This window comes from Durio zibethinus, chromosome 21 (genome assembly GCF_047325235.1).
Source record: "Durio zibethinus cultivar Kanyao isolate XHJ-2024 chromosome 21, ASM4732523v1, whole genome shotgun sequence".
NCBI classification, from domain to species: Eukaryota; Viridiplantae; Streptophyta; class Magnoliopsida; order Malvales; family Malvaceae; genus Durio; species Durio zibethinus.
The window spans coordinates 22,517,857-22,536,949 of NC_143182.1; the positions used below are offsets into that span (position 1 = coordinate 22,517,857).

General features: G+C 33.2%; 2 protein-coding genes across 3 annotated transcripts; both read left to right on the plus strand.

The window, feature by feature from the left end:
- Positions 1-6,505: 6,505 nt before the first annotated feature.
- Positions 6,506-14,369, plus strand: LOC111305818 (Regulator of chromosome condensation (RCC1) family with FYVE zinc finger domain-containing protein). Of its 2 annotated transcripts, none has more exons than XM_089750714.1 (9): positions 6,506-6,652; positions 6,723-6,809; positions 8,257-8,346; positions 8,433-8,519; positions 8,616-8,810; positions 8,916-11,033; positions 11,813-11,959; positions 12,852-13,270; positions 13,868-14,369. In XM_089750714.1, exons 1-9 carry the CDS (start codon positions 6,596-6,598, stop codon positions 13,977-13,979), a joined length of 3,312 nt encoding a protein of 1,103 aa, XP_089606840.1. In that variant the 5' UTR covers positions 6,506-6,595; the 3' UTR covers positions 13,980-14,369. The 2 variants fall into 2 exon arrangements, with proteins under 2 accessions (XP_089606840.1, XP_089606841.1); XM_089750715.1 differs by having other exon boundaries at positions 9,027-11,033.
- Positions 14,370-14,824: 455 nt separating this feature from the next.
- NAC028 (NAC domain containing protein 28) lies at positions 14,825-18,292 on the plus strand. The gene is made up of 6 exons (XM_089750397.1): positions 14,825-15,149; positions 15,937-16,217; positions 16,331-16,663; positions 16,747-17,175; positions 17,275-17,356; positions 17,441-18,292. Exons 1-6 carry the CDS (start codon positions 14,993-14,995, stop codon positions 18,133-18,135), a joined length of 1,977 nt encoding a protein of 658 aa, XP_089606523.1. The 5' UTR covers positions 14,825-14,992; the 3' UTR covers positions 18,136-18,292.
- Positions 18,293-19,093: the final 801 nt, after the last annotated feature.

The following is a 19,093-nucleotide window of genomic DNA, read 5'->3' on the forward strand; positions in this document are numbered from 1 at the left end:
GACAATACGGATTTTAATCATATAAATGTTATTCACTAAAATAATTTCATGTGAGAAAAATCTATAGTCATTTTTTTAAGTTTTGCTTCGATTTGCTTATGCCATATATAAGAGCATTTGATAATAAAAAATTTGTACAAGTTCCTCTACCCCATAATATATGTTCATGTAACAAAAATATCAGCCTAAAAATGAGATGATCAAAGTTTCATCATTAAATTAGGCCATTATAGTTTTTCTAGCACGGCAAATAATCATAGCAGTATATATAATAGAGGTGAAAATAAGCATACAATATATACTCTATATATATCACTAAAGGCAAACCAAATGTTTATTAGGATTTATCTACTTCAATGCCAATATGATCTAACCCAATTCATCGATGCTTACTTCACAAACTTTCATGGGAACTAATTACTTCTTGATCTTTCTTGTCTATGAGGCAAATATGTACTATGTTTGTCCACAATCTCACACACTTCAAACCCTAAAGTTCTTAATGGATTCTAAAGAAAATTTAGGGGAGAGATTTTACAAGTACACTTAATTAGAGTTAATTCCTACAATTACAAGTCATATGACACACGTTATAATCCTGTGATCCTAACTCAACCTTATTAGGAGTTAGATATATGTCGTTGTAAATGTGCTAATTAATTAATAATTAAACTTTGGATCTGCCTAATACAACCAACATTACACATGTTGGATTCATGTATGTTGAACTTATATATATAACTTGTAATTGACAATGTCACACCCGCATTTGATATAAATCTATATCTGATATGATAGAAAAGTTAGATTTAATAAATTCTCCATCAAAAGTTAAATGTCATATATAGCTTTATATGTAATTTGGTATCATATATCTGTTTAGATATACCTTCTCATCAAGAAATAATTACAGACATGTGATCACTTGTGGTGGCTGAAAATGGAGCTAGAATTAGCAAATAGCAGGAGGGAGGAGTCGAAAATGAGATGAGGAGTCACAAAAGGTTTGGGAGATATGAGAAGAGGATAAGAGCATGTGATGGTGGGTGAAGCAACTAGTTTTGGAGCATGTTAGCTACTGCTTGTCAATGTTTTTTGTAAACCATTGTCGCCAAATGCATGTGGACAGCCATAGTATGATCCTTTCTATTCCATAACGCCCATACCATTGGACTGACAAAACAGACCCACGTGCTCCCAAATTGTTCTCTTTCTCCGTATACCAAACTCACCCTCTGCTCATTACAAACCAGGACATGCACATGCTCCAAATCTATTACCGCCATTTGCTTAGTTTCTCGAATGCATTTCTTCTTCATCTTCTTCTTCTTCTTCATCATCTCCTGCATGCTGTCTTATTGTAGCTGGCGGGAATTGACAATTCTGGGATGTAAATTTAATAAATGCATGCAATCGATTGTTTATCATTTTCAAAAGGCATGCATTTGAGTCATATATAATTTTGATTAAGCTAATAATGGTGTGTTATTATATGATAATGAGAGTAGTAGGGGCGTCCAGATGCGTAGTTTTCCAAAGTAAGATGTAACCTATCAGCTTTGTTAGGTGAATATGCTGTCCTCGCAAGATGCGTTTTAACAAACTTCTGAATTTCTTCTTGAAATGTTACATCATTAATTCATTTCTAATTGCTACATATATTTTAAACAAATTAAAATCATAGCTTCTTCTTGGAACCCTTTACCATAAACTAATACTCCCTTTGTTTCAGCTAATTTTTTTTTTCAATTTTTTAAAACTTGGTTAGTTAATCAATTAAAATTTATAAAATTTACATTAAAAAATTGCTTTTCAAATATTTTTTTTCATATTTTAATTAATAATATATTTAAAATATAATGGAATCAAACTTAAAAAAAAAAAAAGTTTGACAAATAAAAATAAGAGTATGACAGTATTGATGGGATAGCGGCGGTACTTGATTAGATAAGATCACTATATATTAGTTCTATCATTCTAAAGTGTATCAAGCCATGTTACTCACGGATTAAATTTCAGCAAGCAACAATTTCCACACTGCGTATTAGAGAAAATTTGTGACACCAAACTAATTTGAATAATTTATGAGAAAAAAACAAATTGGCGTTGCAACAATTAGTGGCTGAAATGCTTTTGTCCATATGTCACTGGATCCATGGCAAATAGTAGAATGTTTATAAACACTCTCAAATATTAAAAAATAAAAATTTAAAAATTTTTTTGAACATTTTAAAACAGTGATTTGTAGAATAAAATTTTTTATTTTTTATAAATGATTGTTTGAAAAAGATATATTTAATAGTATTAACAATTATATAATTACGTTTTTTTAAAATATGAAAATTATTTGTAAATAATTATAATAATAAAATAATATATTATTTTAAATTTTTGTTAATGAGAAGAGATCATAAGTCGCTATCTTTCCTTTAATCCGTGGCACGAATTGGTGTATGGTGGTGGGCTAAATGTTTGCAAATGAATTGAAGGAAGGGCTACACACCAATATCAATACATTTGTCTCTCAAAACACACAACGACACCCACAACACAACAACCACGTACGTGTTCCCAACATCCTATCACATAGCATTATTACCAAGTCTTATTTTAATTTTTTTTTCTTTTTATATAACATGGGTCTTCCTAGCCTACCTACGATACATGCCTTTTTTTTTTTTTTTGTCAAATCTTACTTTTAATTCAAATCAAGTGCAATACGTGTCTTTCTTTTGTCAACTACAAGGTTGCCCTCCGCAATTGGAATTTTTATTTCTTATATTTCAAGGTTATTCCTTTTATTAGGTCCAGATGATAGGTTTTATAGGTCGGATTGTACTCGGTTGGCTTTTGAAAAATCATATCCATCCGACAGAAGCTTAACTTCTATTTAAAATTTTTTTAAATATATTGTACAATTAACATTAAAATTAAATAAAATAACATCCTAAATCATGGTCGAGACTTCAGCTTGGATCAAGCCAGTCCCAAGGATAGGACGGTTAGTTCGACACGTGAATAATTTTAAATTGAGATTTATTTTTTTATTTTTTAATATATTAATTATTAAAAAATTAATCTACGTGCTATATATTTATAAAAATATAAAAATATTTAGATTTAATGTATTAAAATTATATTTATATATCATTTGATTTTTCATATTATATTGTGAGTAATAAGTAAATATTATTATTATTATTATTATTATTATTATTATTATTAAAAACAATATCATTTTAATTAGCATGGGAATCATCACTGAGCTTTCCTAAATCCAGACTTTAATCATAATCAAGTTATGTCATTTAAGGCAACTTTATACAGAGTCTCAACTCGGGTTTTAGTTGAAATCTACAAGCCGTTACAAGCATTAAAATTGAACAAATTGAACAAATAACTTTATATATATTTTAAAAGTTTAAAATGTACATTGTATTTATTTTAGTTGTTCAGATATTAATTTATGCATTTTGTTATAATTCAAGTAGCATATGCAAAAGTTAACTCATAAAAAAATAAGTTTCTCTTACGTTCCAAAAGCATTTCATTTCTTTCATTTGGGCAAGAAATAAATATTTTTGTCGAATTTTGTTTCCTTTGATCTGTCGGCAAAACCAACCTCATAAGATTGGCTCGGCATTGAACGGCCTATCTAGGGTTATATTTTGCTTGGTTTGTCGGCAATAAAACCAACATTTCAAGTAAGGGCAAATTAAAAGAAAAGGAAAAAAAATAAAAAATATAAAAATTATTGATTTTTATTTATAATTTTTGAATTTTAATGTTATATCACTATTTTATTAATTTTAATTTAATCTTGCCAAATAATTTCTAAATTTTTTTATTCTGAAAAATTGTTTTATCATTTTTTTAATAATTAATGTCATCTTATTATTATTAGTTGATCTGTTTAAAGATCAAATTATTCATTTCGCTTGAGTTTTGGACAAAATTTTTTAAGTCGAAGTTTGATTTGGTTCAACCTCAAGCTATTATTCAATTAATAAAAATATTTTTTATTTAATTTAAATTTAAAATACATTTAAAATGTTAAAATGTTAATATTTTAATACTTTTTAAAAATTCCCTAAGCCTCTTGAGCTTGATGAGCTTAACCAAACCTTGAGTATAAATTTTGAAAGACTAGTTGAGCATGATTCGTTCCATGAACACCTCTACTTATTAAGAATCAAATGGTGAAATTCCTCCTGTGGTGACATTGCACCAAAATCAATTGGAATGAAGTATTGAGAGTTTATTAATTATTTCCATTGGAATTCTTATAATTAGTAGTGGTAAATAAGTTAATTTATATTTGAGTTACAATGAATTTCAATTGTTTTGTATTTGAATCATTTTAAATTTGAATTTTATAAATTCAGATAATTTTATATTTAATTTTTTAAATTTTGACTAATTCATGTAATTTTTAATTAAATTTTATGTAAAATATAATTATTTTAATTTATTTTTTATTTAGGTAAAATTCAAGTTAAAAAATTTACATTAAAATAATTTTGGATTCATATAATTTAAAAAGGTGCAAAGTATATAATGCTTAACTTATCTTAAATTTTAAAAATTTTATTTTGTCTATCAAATCGAATTCAGATTCATTTGGTTTTCAAGTTCAAATTCATTTTACTTGGAATGATTAAATCTTGTACGGACTTGTTAATCTGCATGATTCACGTTCCAGAAGCACAAAGTATAATGATGAAAAAAAATCAATGAATAATTGATTCAATGGATTAAAATCATTTTTTTTGACAAAAAAATTTTAAATTTGAATCTTATCGATTATCATTTGTTAAAATTATTTAAAATACATGATTTATAATCACTTATTTTAAATTATCAAATAAAATATATTTTATCTTAATTTAAAAAATTAAATAACTTATCTATCTCAAATTAAAAAAAAAAAATTCTTTTATACTCAAAAGCATTGGATAACAAAAGGCAAAATTTCTATTTTGGTCACATTAAACAAGTCCTAAAAAGTATAAATCAAAGCCCAGGCACTTGATTATTTTTTTAAGGAATAAAGGACAAAATTGATGGCTGAAATCGCTCTACTTTCTTTAGCCTATATAATTTATGAGATAATGATAATGATGATAAGTAGGATGGTTTTGCTTTTTTGACCAACTTTAAATTAAGATTAATAAAATAATGTTAAAGTGATGGTCCTTTATAGCAAGGAAAGAAAGTTGTTCTTGTAAAAAGTGGTTTTGGCTTTTGGTCTTCACCTGCCTTCTGCTGCTCGTGTGTTATTGTGAGTTGTTTGTTTGGTTTCTTCTTGTTCACTTTCCTTGCTTTCGTAGTTAATTTTTTCTCTTCATCATATCTAATAATAATAATGATAATAATTTTTAAAGTGCGTACATTCTATAAGCAGCAAAACTTAAATCCAATCCCAATATGAAATCCCAGCTATTGAAACTCACTCAATTTTGCCTATTTAAGATGAAAAAAAAAAAAAAGTAGCATTCACACGGCGGTTTTATGGGGCAAGAAAGCCACATTGAATGCATTTATTTTGTATTTATTATGTCTTAAATACATTTTATATTATTTGTGTATTTATTATGTGAATAAATGTAGATTTAGCTATGTTATGTTATTATATTAAAAATTCTCAAAAGAAAATCTCTAAAATGTTTTATAAATGAATGAAACTCTTAGTTATATATTTTTTAATAATTTGTAAATAAATTATTAAAGTTAATTTGTGATTTTAGTTTTAATAAAAACAAAAGGTCAGGAAAAAAGTAAAAAACAAAATGATGAAAAAGAGTAGATGGTTGGGAAGAAAATACGTAAAGAGGATTGGGGGGTAAAAGGAGGGGGAAAAGGCAATTGAAATGGGAATACACGTGCAAATGGGCGTGTGGGGTTTAGATCGTTGTTTGTTTTGCGTTTTGGTTATTATCAAAAGTAACCCTTACTGTTTCCGTCTCATCTGATTACGCCAATATCAATGTAGTGATAATGGGAGAAACACATTCACTTACATTATGTTTGGTACGGACGAAAGAAAATGATGGAAAAAAAAAGCTAGTAAAATACAAGGGACTGAGTGAGTGGAGGTTAAGTATAGACTGTTAGAGTGTTGTTAGCCTTGACAGACAGGCAGACAGACAGACTACCAAATCCCATATAAACTTAATAAAATGTGTGTAATTATGCACTAAAGAGTGCCAGAGAAGAAAAGAAAACATTATATTTATTTTTTGTCTTATAAATTTAAATATAAAATAAATGTCTGCTTCTGTCTGTCTGTGACAATGTCTATATCTGTGTCTCTGGGGAAATTTATAGTGTGTGCGTGTGTTTGTTATAATTATAGATAGTAACACGCAAGGTGAAAATGAAAGTGAAAGTGAAAGTTAAGGTTTCCTTGTGGGGAAACCAACCAACTAAACAAACTCAACTCCCATTTTTATATTTATCACTTCGTTCTCTTCTCATTCTATTCTCTGCTCTCTGCTCTCTGCTTTCTGCTCTGCCGCTTCTTCCTCTTTTTGTTTCCAATGAAATGAAATTCTCTGCCAAAATATAAAATAAAATTAAATTTTTTTTTTTAAAAATGGGTGAAGCAGATTCTATAGCATCACTACTTCCTTTTGACAGACACGTTGAACAGGTCCCTTCCTCTTCTCTTTTCGGCTATTTCCATTGCCTTTCAATCTTTAACTGTTGTGTTTATGTTTCAGGCAATTTTGGCAATGAAGAAGGGCGCACATCTTCTCAAGTGTTGTAGAAGGGGGAAGCCTAAACTTTGTCCTTTTAGGCTTTCTACGGTGGGCATTGCTTTCTCTTCTTCCTTTCAAACAAACTCTAAGACATGTTCATTCCTCTGGAACATTATTATTGGATGATGCAACAATAACTTGATTTCTCTTGTTTGCAATTTCATCCCTTCTGCTGCTAGATAATTGTGCAGCTGCACAGATCCAGGATTCTTTTGCCTGTTAATTTTTTTTCTTAATGCTGTACTGAATAGCTTCTATCGGACTATCACTACTTACCAAACGAAATGGAAGAATCATTTTTTTGCTCAACTGCTATATTTTCATGTAATGAGGCTCTTAACTAAAACATTATTGATGATGAGTGGAAGAAAATTCAGTTTATGAGTGAACATGGGTAATGACTTTTATAATTGAGGCCCTAGTGTAGTTCTCTTTTTAGATACATAATAAAAATGGAGGATGGCATACTATTTGGTAAAGGGATAATGTCACGAATGACCCCTGAACAATAATGAAATATTCAATATGATATATGAACTTTGAAAATCGCTAATGTGGTATTTAAACCATGAATCTGTTAACTAATGTGATATTTGAAAGGTATTTGTCAGCCTCCTGTCATCATTTGGAGCAAAATAGGGGTGAGTATCACATTAGTTAACATATTTATAATGCAAATACAATATTAGAGATTTTTAAAATTCAAGTACTACATTAAATATTTCACTATGATTGAGGGGTCATTCATGACATTAACCCTTTGATAAAACTAGCAGAGAACTAGTTTCTCATGGTGTTCAGTATAGATGATGAGAAGTGTTGATGGAGTGGTAAGGGTTATTGAGCTCTTGTTAATTGGATTGCTCGCCTCAGGATGGTGTTTCTTTAGATGGCCTCTTGAACAAATTATGGCACGCATCCACCAGGATTACACATCCTAAAGTCATTAATTTTTATCATCCTTAATAACTCATTATCTGAATACTTGTTACCATAAATTAATTATCATTGGTTTAATTTTGAAGTGTCCTAGTTTGAACAAGGAAAAGGGGCGAAAGAAGAATATCAACTTCTAACCCCGAATTGAGTAGTTAAGCATATGAGCTCTAGAAATGAGAGGAGAGAACTTTAGATTAGAGTTGACATAACAGGGTGGCACTGGGGCTATCAAAATTTCAATATCCAAGACTATCTTTTACTTCTGATGTGACAGATATGTTATGGGACGCTTGAATCTTCTGAACCATCGTACGGTGAATATCCCATTTACATAGTGTGCTTTTGAAATTGCCTAACTTTGGCTTATGCACATGCTGCTGACGCTTGTATCAAAGGAAGATTTGAAATGTGACTTAGACTGCATCTGCTAGTTCTCCTTCTGGTTCTTAAAATTAATCATAATAGCAGTTTTAGTTGCATAATTGTTTCTACTAGAACTACTGTAATCTGCTTCTGTTTAATCTTGATCAATAGCCAAATTTGATTTGTATTTCAGGATGAGAAATATCTGATTTGGTATTCAGGACAAGAGGAAAGGCAATTGAGATTGAGCTCTGTTATGAAGATTGTGACTGGGCAGAAGACCGTACGTGATTGTTGCTGGTTTTACTTTGTATCGGTGATTCTGGATGATGTTTTTATTTACATGATTGGAGGTTTGACATAATGCAGGCAAATTTTCAAAGGCACCACCAACCAGAGAAGGAGCAGCAGTCAATTTCACTTATTTACGCTAATGGTGAACGCTCACTAAATTTGGTAATCTTTGGAGTTCCTCTTCTATATTTTCTCCACTTTATACTGTTTCCTGGCATTATTTGACAGCTGAATTTTCTTTTGCTATCTCTTACATAGATATGCAAGGACAAAGAACAGGCTGATTCTTGGTTTGTGGGCTTGAGAGCTGTGATATCCAGATGTAACAACGGCCGATCAATCACTGCTTTGAGGAGCTGTAGGGGGGCACAAAGTTGTATCAGTAGTCCTGCTGGTTTTATTCGAAGAAAGCACAATCTAGGACTTTTGGAGAATAAGAGTCAATTTTCTCAGGTTTCATATGCCTTAACTTCAGTACTCTGCCACTAGAGATGCGACTCCTTTTTGTTCCCATAAACTTTCATCAACATAATTTATTATGTTTGCTAAATCTTGAAGGTACGGAGCTTATGCGGCAGTCCTTCTCTGTCACTTTCAGAGAGGTGTTTTTCTGATGGCTTATCATATTCTTCTGATAGCTTTTATTCCTCCGAATCAAACTTGTCACAGATGCAAAATGTAACGGATAACTTAATGCCAACTTCTCCATATATTGAGCCAGATAGTCGCAAGCGGTGGGGAATCAATTATGCAGCTCCAGAATTTCAAAAGAATACATCTCACAGGTTTGCTACACCTACTCATTGCTCTACGCAAATAGAGAAGAATGAAATTCTAAAGGATGTCATGATCTGGGGTGAAGGGGTAGCAGAAGGAAATATTTGTGGTGCCCCTGGTAGCTCTGGGATTCACAATGGGTTGAAAACAGATGCTGTGTTGCCTAAATTGCTTGAATCTGCAACAATGTTGGATGTGCAGCGCATAACTCTGGGAGCAAGACATGCTGCTCTAGTTACGAAACAGGGTGAAGTCTTTTGCTGGGGTGATGGAGATGGTGGAAGGCTCGGTCACAAGATTAACATTGATATCAGCTATCCAAAGCTAGTTGAATCCCTCAATGGCATTGCTGTACAAGCTGTTGCTTGTGGTGAGTATCAAACATGTGCCTTGACACAATCTGGTGAACTGTATTGTTTGGGTGGTGATTTTCATGGCACGGATTTAGTTGCTGACGTGAGAAATACAAGCCGATGGTTGCCACATAAAATTTCTGGTCCCCTGGATGGTATAAATGTGCTTAGTGTTTCTTGTGGAGAGTGGCATATGGCAATTGTTTCCACTGCTGGGCAATTATTTACATACGGTGATGGAACTTTTGGAGTTCTTGGGCATGGGAATACACAAAGATTGTTGCAACCAAAAGAAGTTGAGTCTCTTAAGGGTTTGTGGGTAAAATCCGTTTCTTGTGGACCATGGCACACGGCTGCTATTGCAGAAATCATGACTGATCGTAACAAGCTCAGCGCTAATGGTGGAAAATTATTCACATGGGGAGATGGTGATAAAGGTAGGCTAGGGCATGCAGATGGAGAGAGAAAGCTTTTACCAACATGTGTTGTGCAGCTAGTGGATTTTGATTTTGTACAAGTTTCTTGTGGAAGAATGCTGACAGCTGCACTCACTAGTTCAGGTACAATTTATACAATGGGAAGTGCGATGTATGGACAGTTAGGGAATCCACAAGCCAAGGATAAATCCATCACTGTTGTAGAAGGGAAGCTAAAACAAGAAGTTGTTAAGGAGATCTCTTCAGGTTCATATCATGTTGCTGTCTTGACATTAGGAGGACGCATCTATACATGGGGGAGGGGTACTAATGGACAGTTAGGATTAGGTGATACTGAAGATAGAAACACACCAACTTTAGTTGAGTCGTTGAGAGACCGGCATGTTGAAAGTATAGCTTGTGAGTCAAGCTTAACAGCAGCAATCTGTTTACACAAACCTATCACTATTAACGATCAGTCAGCTTGTAGAGGATGCAAAATGTCATTTGGGTTTGCCAGGAAGAAGCATAACTGTTACAATTGTGGTCTTCTGTTCTGTCATGCATGTAGTAGCAAGAAGGTCGTAAATGCATCATTAGCACCAAATAAAAGCAAGCCTTCTCGTGTTTGTAATCCATGCTTTAATCGTCTACAAAAGATCCCAAATTCAAGCAAGGTTTTAAAGCATGAGAACGAAACGACAAGGCAACCATTGACTCCTCAGAGAACTTTTCATGATGAGGCAGATGCTAAGGAAGTGATCCTTTCAAAGAGCCGATTGTTTTCATTTAAGCATTCAACTTATGAAGAAAACCAAGATTCTGAGAGGAAGACCTCAAAGACCCAAAGCAAAAAGCAACAATATCTTGAACCTGTCTCTTATTTTTCGGCTGCTACTCCACGATGGGGCCAAGTGTCTTGCCCGGTTCTCTTTGAAGCACCTCAGTGTAAAAATTCTGCAGCTAGTTCTCCTCTTTCTAGAAATCTGTCTCCTTTAGTTGACCCAGATTCCTTGCAAAAGACATCTTTGCAATCAAAATCTACTGTTCTCCAGTCCAGAATTGTGGAGAAAGATTTACCTGAATCAAATAAGATGCTTAATGAAGAAGTTCAAAGGCTGAAAGCTGAGGTAGTTATTCTCTTGTTGTTAGGCCTGAAATCATTTAAACTGATTGTCCTACTTATTCTCTAGGGCTTAAACACATAGTGGCTAACTAACATTGTTTTGCATATGGTTTTTGCCTACAGAGTCTAGTTTTGCTGGATGTTAGCACCTATTTATCTACCTGATATGAAATCGAAAACCTTTACTTTTGAACATTTGTGATTTTGAAATTCAAATCCTGGACCATTTTAATTTTGTTGTCAGCATGTAGATTGATTTCTTCTGCAATATTGATACCTTGAAGTTCATTTATCCATATTTTGTTAATGGTACATTATTGTTCCATGCTAGTAGTGTACTCTTGATAAGCTAAGAAAGTATTTAAAATGCATGTTTTGATTACTGTTCTAACTAGGGAATATAATATATTAAGGCCCTAAGGTTTCATTGATGAGTCTATTTTGCGTGCTCTATATTTTCCATAGACAAATGGGTCGCAGCATTGCTAGGCAAACAGCACATGCCCTTCTATAAACTAAATTATTTATTTGTTATACTATCTTTCCATGCCTACTCTCTGCAGAAGGAAAAATAATATGTAGGATTGTAACACGTACGCTACTGAGTTTCATGTGGGTATTTTGCCTTCAAGACTTTGAATTGGATGTTTTACTTGATTATTTTAATGTTTCTTCCTGTGTTCATATTCATTTTTAGATAAAACTCTATGGCTGTTCGATTACGTTTTTTCTATACCACATTGGTTTTGTACTTTTCTAATATCTATATATTTCAATTCTAAGGCAAGAAACCTTCAAATGCAATGCCAAATTGGAAGCCAAAAGATTCAAGAATGTCAGCAAAAAATTGAGCATACTTGGTCTCTGGCCAAGGAAGAAGCTGAAAAATGTAAAGCGGCAAAGGACTTTATAAAAGTTTTGGCATTAAGGGTAATTTATCCAATTCTTCTTTTAAGGTTATTGTGAAAGGTTTTTGGAACTCATATCATGTTGAAATCCATCTAAAGGTTGTTCAAAACTCAGTTATACTTGCATATTACGGGTACTTATATAATTTTTCATTTAAATTTATTGCTTTGATGGGCACTGTTTTGATGCATTGATAGCAGATTGCCTCAAATAACCGGTATGTTGATGCAGAATTGATCAGTTGAGGGAGGGAAATTATGTGGCTGATTATTCCAAAAATTTGAGCTAAGATTGTCAGAAACTCTTGACTACTTAGGAATTCGTTATTGACTCATTTTGATGGGCTTGTGTGTGAGGGATTCAACAAGTTTTGTACAGCTGATATCCAGTTTAAGAGAAGGGAAAACATATTCGTCTGATTATGTCAAGGTTGAGAATAAGGATGTATAGTGGCTTTATATGGTATGGTCATGTGGAAGGTGCATGGGTTTAAGGATGCTTAGATGGAAAAGAGTTAAAGGATGAAGAGAGCTTATGATAAGCCAAAATCACAGTGATTTAGTATTAGAAAGGGATAGTTGATTCTGAAGAAGCTATTTTCATTTAAGATAAATTTGGACTATGCCAATTTGAGGAATTACTTTCATTTATCTTGTGTCAATCATTTTGGGATTGAAGTTTTAGTTTGGTTGGAAAATTGCAATTTGAAGCATCTTGTCTTTTTTCTCTTTCCTAATTATTTATATAAACAAAAGCTGTTGTGCTTTTATTATATATATATATATATATATGTGGATTTATTTTTTGTACCTAAATTCTCAATGGGAAACCTTGCAACTGCTTCATAAAGGTCCTAATGGAAAAACACATTTTCTTAAGTTTGATGGCTTTGGTATGAACATTTTTGTTGCAGCTTCATTCAATGTCAGAGAAATTTTCTGCTGCAAGAGAACAGAAATCTAAATTTGATGTTCATTTGCCTAGAATGGTGCCTCTAAGCACAGATAGCTCTAATCTTGAGGATGCGCATCCTATGTTAATTGCGGCACATTTACCCCAGGAAGTTAAATTACCAACAGACAGACAAGTTGACAGTCTCTGTGGAACTCCTATTGTTTTCTCTAATAAATTGAAATCCCTGCAAGCAAGATCAGACAGAATTGAAGACAAGGATAGAGCATTGCAGGACTCACATGTCACACAAATGGAATCGGAGCAAAGTCGAAGTACAGATTTGAAAGTTGAATGGGTCGAACAATATGAACCTGGGGTGTATGTTACCTTCACAATTTTGGCAAGCGGGCAGAAGGGGCTCAAGCGAGTGAGGTTTAGGTAATTTTCTAATATCTTATTTATATTTTAACTATAGGTTAAGAGTTAAAGTAAAGTTCTCAACTAAAAAAGATTAAATCATAATAAATTGAAGAATTAAAATCCATAAATTGATAGAGCTCATTGTATAGATCAATAGTATATAAAAATAATACTAATAACTATGAATGGACACAAAATTTATGTAATTTTTATTTGATACCAGCTGAATAAAGCACCACAGCTTACTAAAATTCTTTTGAGTTTTTGGATATATGTCTGTTCAGCAAATTTTTGATTTCATGAGGAACTCCACCTAGGTCTTGCCCTTTAAATATCATCTAATTGGAGATTAATCTATATGCGTACAAATGGATACCGATACATTCATTTATAGACTGATGAATGAAATCCATGCATATAAAAAAGTCCGGATAATTTGGCATACATATATATGTATATATGTATGTATGTATGTATCTTTATTTCCTGGTTTATTTCATTAGTTTCCATTGTCTTTAGATTTCCTTATGGTTGGCTGTGCTCTTTTAGTTTGTTGCATCTGAATGCATTTGATTTGTATCTCAATGCATTTCATTTGTATGTTGTGCTGCATAGTCGGAAGCGATTCACAGAGAAGGGAGCAGAGCAATGGTGGGAGGATAATCAGCTTTCGGTTTATCAAAAATATGGAATTGAAGGATACTTTAACTCAAACCAAAATCAGTGAAAGATCAGTGAACTAATTGTACCTAGCTAGCTAGCATGTACAAATAGTAAAGAGTTGGTGCTTGTAAAAGCGCATGTTCACTACTTTGACAGAGGTTTCACCAGCTTGAACGACCATAAATAGGATGGACAGTCACTGTCAACCTACAAGTTTTGAGGAAGTAGCCACTGTAAATGAAATTTCCTTTGTATTTAATTAAGCAGCAAAAGGGTTAAGATAGGGGATGTTTCCCATGTACAGTTATCATGAGTTTGCTTGTTTTTGTTTTTGTTTTGTTTGTAAAATTAGGTTCATGTCATGTGGTACATGCATTTTTATTATATTGGCAATGGATTGGATGGTGGGGAAGCATATTACCATCATAAATTTAAGTAATTTTAGATTCGATTTAAAATTAAAATTGTTTTGTTTTTTTAATCAAATTGAATTTGAAGTTTAAAGGGGTTATTTTTGGAGTTGAAATTAAGTTGCCAACTCTATATATTAGCAGTAGATAAGAAAATGATGGGAAAATATACAAGAGAAAAGAGAGAATTGGTGGAGAAAGGGAGCCGAAATTCGATTTGCAGGGTTAGTCAGATGCTGGGGGTTTTTGAGATGGAATGGGATGGGAGAAAGGGGTGTAGGCACGTGGAGGTAGCGGAGATTCGGAGAAAGGACATAGTCTGAAGCATGGGATAATTGTAAGAGAAAGCAAGGATTAAGCTTCAAAGGAACGATAGCAGGAATCATTTGATGATGTCAAATGAAAGAAAAGCAAAAGCCAAGGGGGTGGCCGCCTCCCTCTTACTTTTTCTTCTTCTTTTTGTCTTCATATCAAAACTCTCTCTCTCTCTCTCTCTCTCGGCCTCCTCCTCCTCCTCCTCTATACTTTGCATCTTCTTCTAATTTCTCAAAGGTCCTTGTCTCCCTCTCCCTCTCTCTCGTTCTCTCTTAACACGTAAAGCCAGGGCCAGGGTTTGCACTTACAGTAGTTGTTTGTGTGTCCTATTAATAAGATCTTCAAGAAAACGATGGCTCCTGTTTCATTGCCGCCTGGTTTTCGGTTCCACCCAACAGATGAGGAGCTTGTTGTTTATTATCTCAAGAGAAAAATTAATGGCCGAAAGATTGAATTAGAGATCATCCCTGAAGTGGATCTCTACAAGTGCGAGCCTTGGGACTTACCAGGTATTCTCACCCATTAATTATATTCATTGCCAATTTCGTTTTGCAATATTATATGCACACAAAAAACATTCATGTTTATTAGCAGCTGAAGAAACGAACACGTACAAAGTAATATCAAGAAGGGCTGCTATTCCAAAAATAAAAGGAAAAAGAAAGGGCATCATCAAAGTTTTAGATAATCTTCATAGGTTCAGTTCATTCTTCTTGTGTTTAAACACATGAACTATTGGGTTCATTGGATGAATTGTGGTTTGACACATACTATAAGTAATAACATCCACATTCTCATATAAAAGTTTCAATCACATTTTATAACACAAGATGCTACAAAGTAAAAAAAAAACACACACACACACAGAGATAGGTATTTGAATCTTATTAATATTTCCCGTATTTAAGTACAGGGCTAGAGAAACAACAATTACTTCATACACAATATATTCCATATTCTATGAATAAATAAATCCAAAGCTTAAACTTATTATATTGTCACTTTTGTGAAAGGGAATCTCAGAAAATGATTTGAGGAAGATTGTTTTCTTTTCACCGAATGTGCTTTATGGTCAAACATCCTAAAGTTATAGCTTAAAACCCTAGACAAGGAATGGATATGAACCCTCAAAAAAGCATCAACGAAAAAGGAATGGATTGCTTGTTCTACAACGCATATGAACCCCCCTTCTTTTTATTTTTTTTAATATTTTCACATCTATAACTATATCATTTTTCTTTTTTTTTAAAATTTAATGCATTGAGTGAACAAAAAACTGATGAAACTAATTTGCAGGAAAATCACTATTACCAAGCAAAGATCTTGAGTGGTACTTTTTCAGTCCTCGAGATCGTAAATACCCGAATGGATCAAGAACTAATCGAGCAACAAAATCTGGGTATTGGAAAGCCACAGGGAAAGATAGGAAAGTGAACTCTCAGATGCGTGCTGTCGGGATGAAGAAAACCCTGGTTTACTATCGAGGGAGAGCTCCCCATGGTTCTCGAACCGACTGGGTTATGCATGAATATCGTCTTGACGAGCGAGAATGTGAACCTTCTTCCGCAGGCTTGAATGTCAGTTCATCATTTCCTCAACTTTTACGCCTTATAGTATTATTATTTATTTCAATTCACATTCCCTAGTTTGATGATTTTATCTGATATAGTAATTACTAATATTCCTGCAGGACGCTTATGCTCTTTGCCGTGTGTTTAAGAAAAGTGCAACTGCCCCCAATATTATTGGGGAGCATTACCAGCCTGCTACAACTGCGAATCAAATCCAGATCACTAGTGAGCATTCTTCTAGCCTTGAATTATATTCTGAGGGTAGGTGCGAAGAGAGTTCCGGTTTTGCAATCCCGTTGGATACATGTTCACCCGGTGTTCTCAATAGATCATCTATCGACATTTCTGATGCAAGAGATGTTAAATGGATGCAATCCTTGTCCGAAGATGCGTTTGGGTTAACTAATCCATCCTTTTCAAGCTATGCAACGGACTTACATCCTCCATCTAAGGTAAGCTTTTTCAACAATAAAGATATATTCAGAAATTGCTACTTAACCTTTTATTGATGCTGCATTCACTATGTATTTTGCAGGTGGATGTGGCACTAGAATGTGCAAGGTTACAGCATCGGTTTTCATTGCCTCCATTGGAAGTTGAGGATTTCCCTCAAGTTGGACTCACCAACTATAAACTGATGCGAACAACACCAATGCCTGAAACCCAACATGAAGCGGATATATTGCAGGAAATTCTTTCGGTTGCTCATGCTTCTCAGGAACTGATACATCAAGATGCTTGGGGTTGGGGTGGCAGTTGTAGTAATCCCGATGATTTCACCTTTATGGCTGCCAAAGGCATGTACCAAAATCAAGTGAACGAGATAAGTTGTCCTCAATACATGAATAAACCATTAGAAGAATCAAGTACAAGGTCGATAGACATAAGTGAGGTGCAGGGTCAGGGAGATCGAATGGTTGAAAATTTGAGATGGGTGGGAATGTCGAGCAAAGATCTAGAGCAGGCAACTCTTCTAATTAAAACCATTTTTACTACTTTATTAATACACATACTAATTTAACGCAGAATTCTTACTTATATGTTCTTTCATATGATTTCACAGTACTGCTTTATGGAAGAAAGCAAGATTGTGCCCATACAAAATATTTCGAGTTTTGCAAGAAATGAAGACAACAGGATTCAAGGTACGTAGCAAATTATGATTGACGCTGTCATATGATCCTGTTCCTTAATTCTAATGCTTAAAAATTCTATTTCGTTCCATAAAGTTGTAGGAGAAAGTGGACATGGATTCAATGACAGTGGGATCAACGATACAGAAATCGAAGATTTTCCACAAGGATTCATCGATGATGAGCACTTTCTAGACGAGGGCAATATGGAGGACTTGACAAGCTCACCAAGCTTTGAGGAGGTTGTTGAGGACATCAAAATTAATCATGGAATGTTCGTTTCAACTCAGCAAGTTGCCAACACATTCTTTCACCAGACAGTGCCTTCTCAAACAGTTAAGGTTCACCAAAATCCAATGACAGCAACTAGCTTCCAGTTCCAGATGGGGAAAGAAGAGTCAGATGAGGCAAGATATAACAAAGGAAATTCTTTCTTCAGAAAGTTCAATTCATTTTCCAAAGGAAAGTGTATGGAAATCATCACCTTCACAAAGCCATGTAAGAAGACAGCAAGTGCCTTCCTTTGCATGCTTGTGCTTCTCTTAATGCGTAGCTTTTATCTTGAGGTGGATGAAGAAGCCAAAAATGAGAAATTAGTGGATGGATTCATGGCAAAGGACACAGGGGAGAAGGCCATTGCAGTTTTCTCAACAAGGAGCAAACCAAGAGAAAAATATTTGTTGGTTAAGGCTAGTTGGTGGAATGATTTTGGCTTGCTTTTGAAAAAGTTACTATTTTTTCTTACCATATCTTTGGCTGTGTGCACATTGTTAGCAAGCACTTTATACTAACTTTCCTTCCCTATATATGTTTAACTCATTCATAGATGTAGTTTAATTTGGGAAGGTCCAAGGAAGTTGCCTTCTCCACAGTTGAACACAAATTCATTTTAGTATATTTGTAATGTTTTAATATTGATAGATATTGTGAATAAATGTAATTCATTTTAATTTAAAGTGTATACACATTTCATATCCCGAAAATTTAAAATAAAAATCAAAAGTCAAAATTTAATTTTATTAAATTAAATATATAGTTATGGATACAATTTTCTAAATAGTACTTTTTTTATGAAAAAAATAATTCTATGATTCAAAATCACTAAAAATAAAATATCTGAGAGTTTGAAAATAGTTTGATTTCAAATAAAGTGATAGACAAATCTTTAAAGCAACATCTTTACGTCATAGATAATAAGTTTGCAATGATCTTTACATGGTAACGAAGGTGAAGAGAGACATATTTTTAAAGGAATAGCCAAAGTCATAATTAAAAGAATAGGGTTTATCTGATTTGAATATATCAGCTACTCATCCTCCTCTCACATTGCATATATGCAACATACCTTTGCTCAAATCCTATTTTTGACTCTCGCATATATGAAGTTTCTTGACATGGACTATCACTTTGTCAGACAACATATTAAGAAGTCTGGTACATCCTACATTCCTACTAGTGATTAGCTAGTAGATGACATAATCGAACGTCTTTCCTAACATAGATTTTTGTTTTGAGGTACAAGATTGGGGACAAAAATCTTCTCCGTAGACATTTAATTTCTACTATTTTACATTGAATTTAATCTATGTATAAAATTTGAATCGAACCAACTCTTGCATGAACAAGAGATAAGTGAACTATTTGAACTAAATCCCATATTCAATCAGTCAAATGTTGTTATAGATATGTTAGTTCCAATATAAAGATGAACAAATGTAGGTAAGTATAGTTGCAACACTTAATATTAAG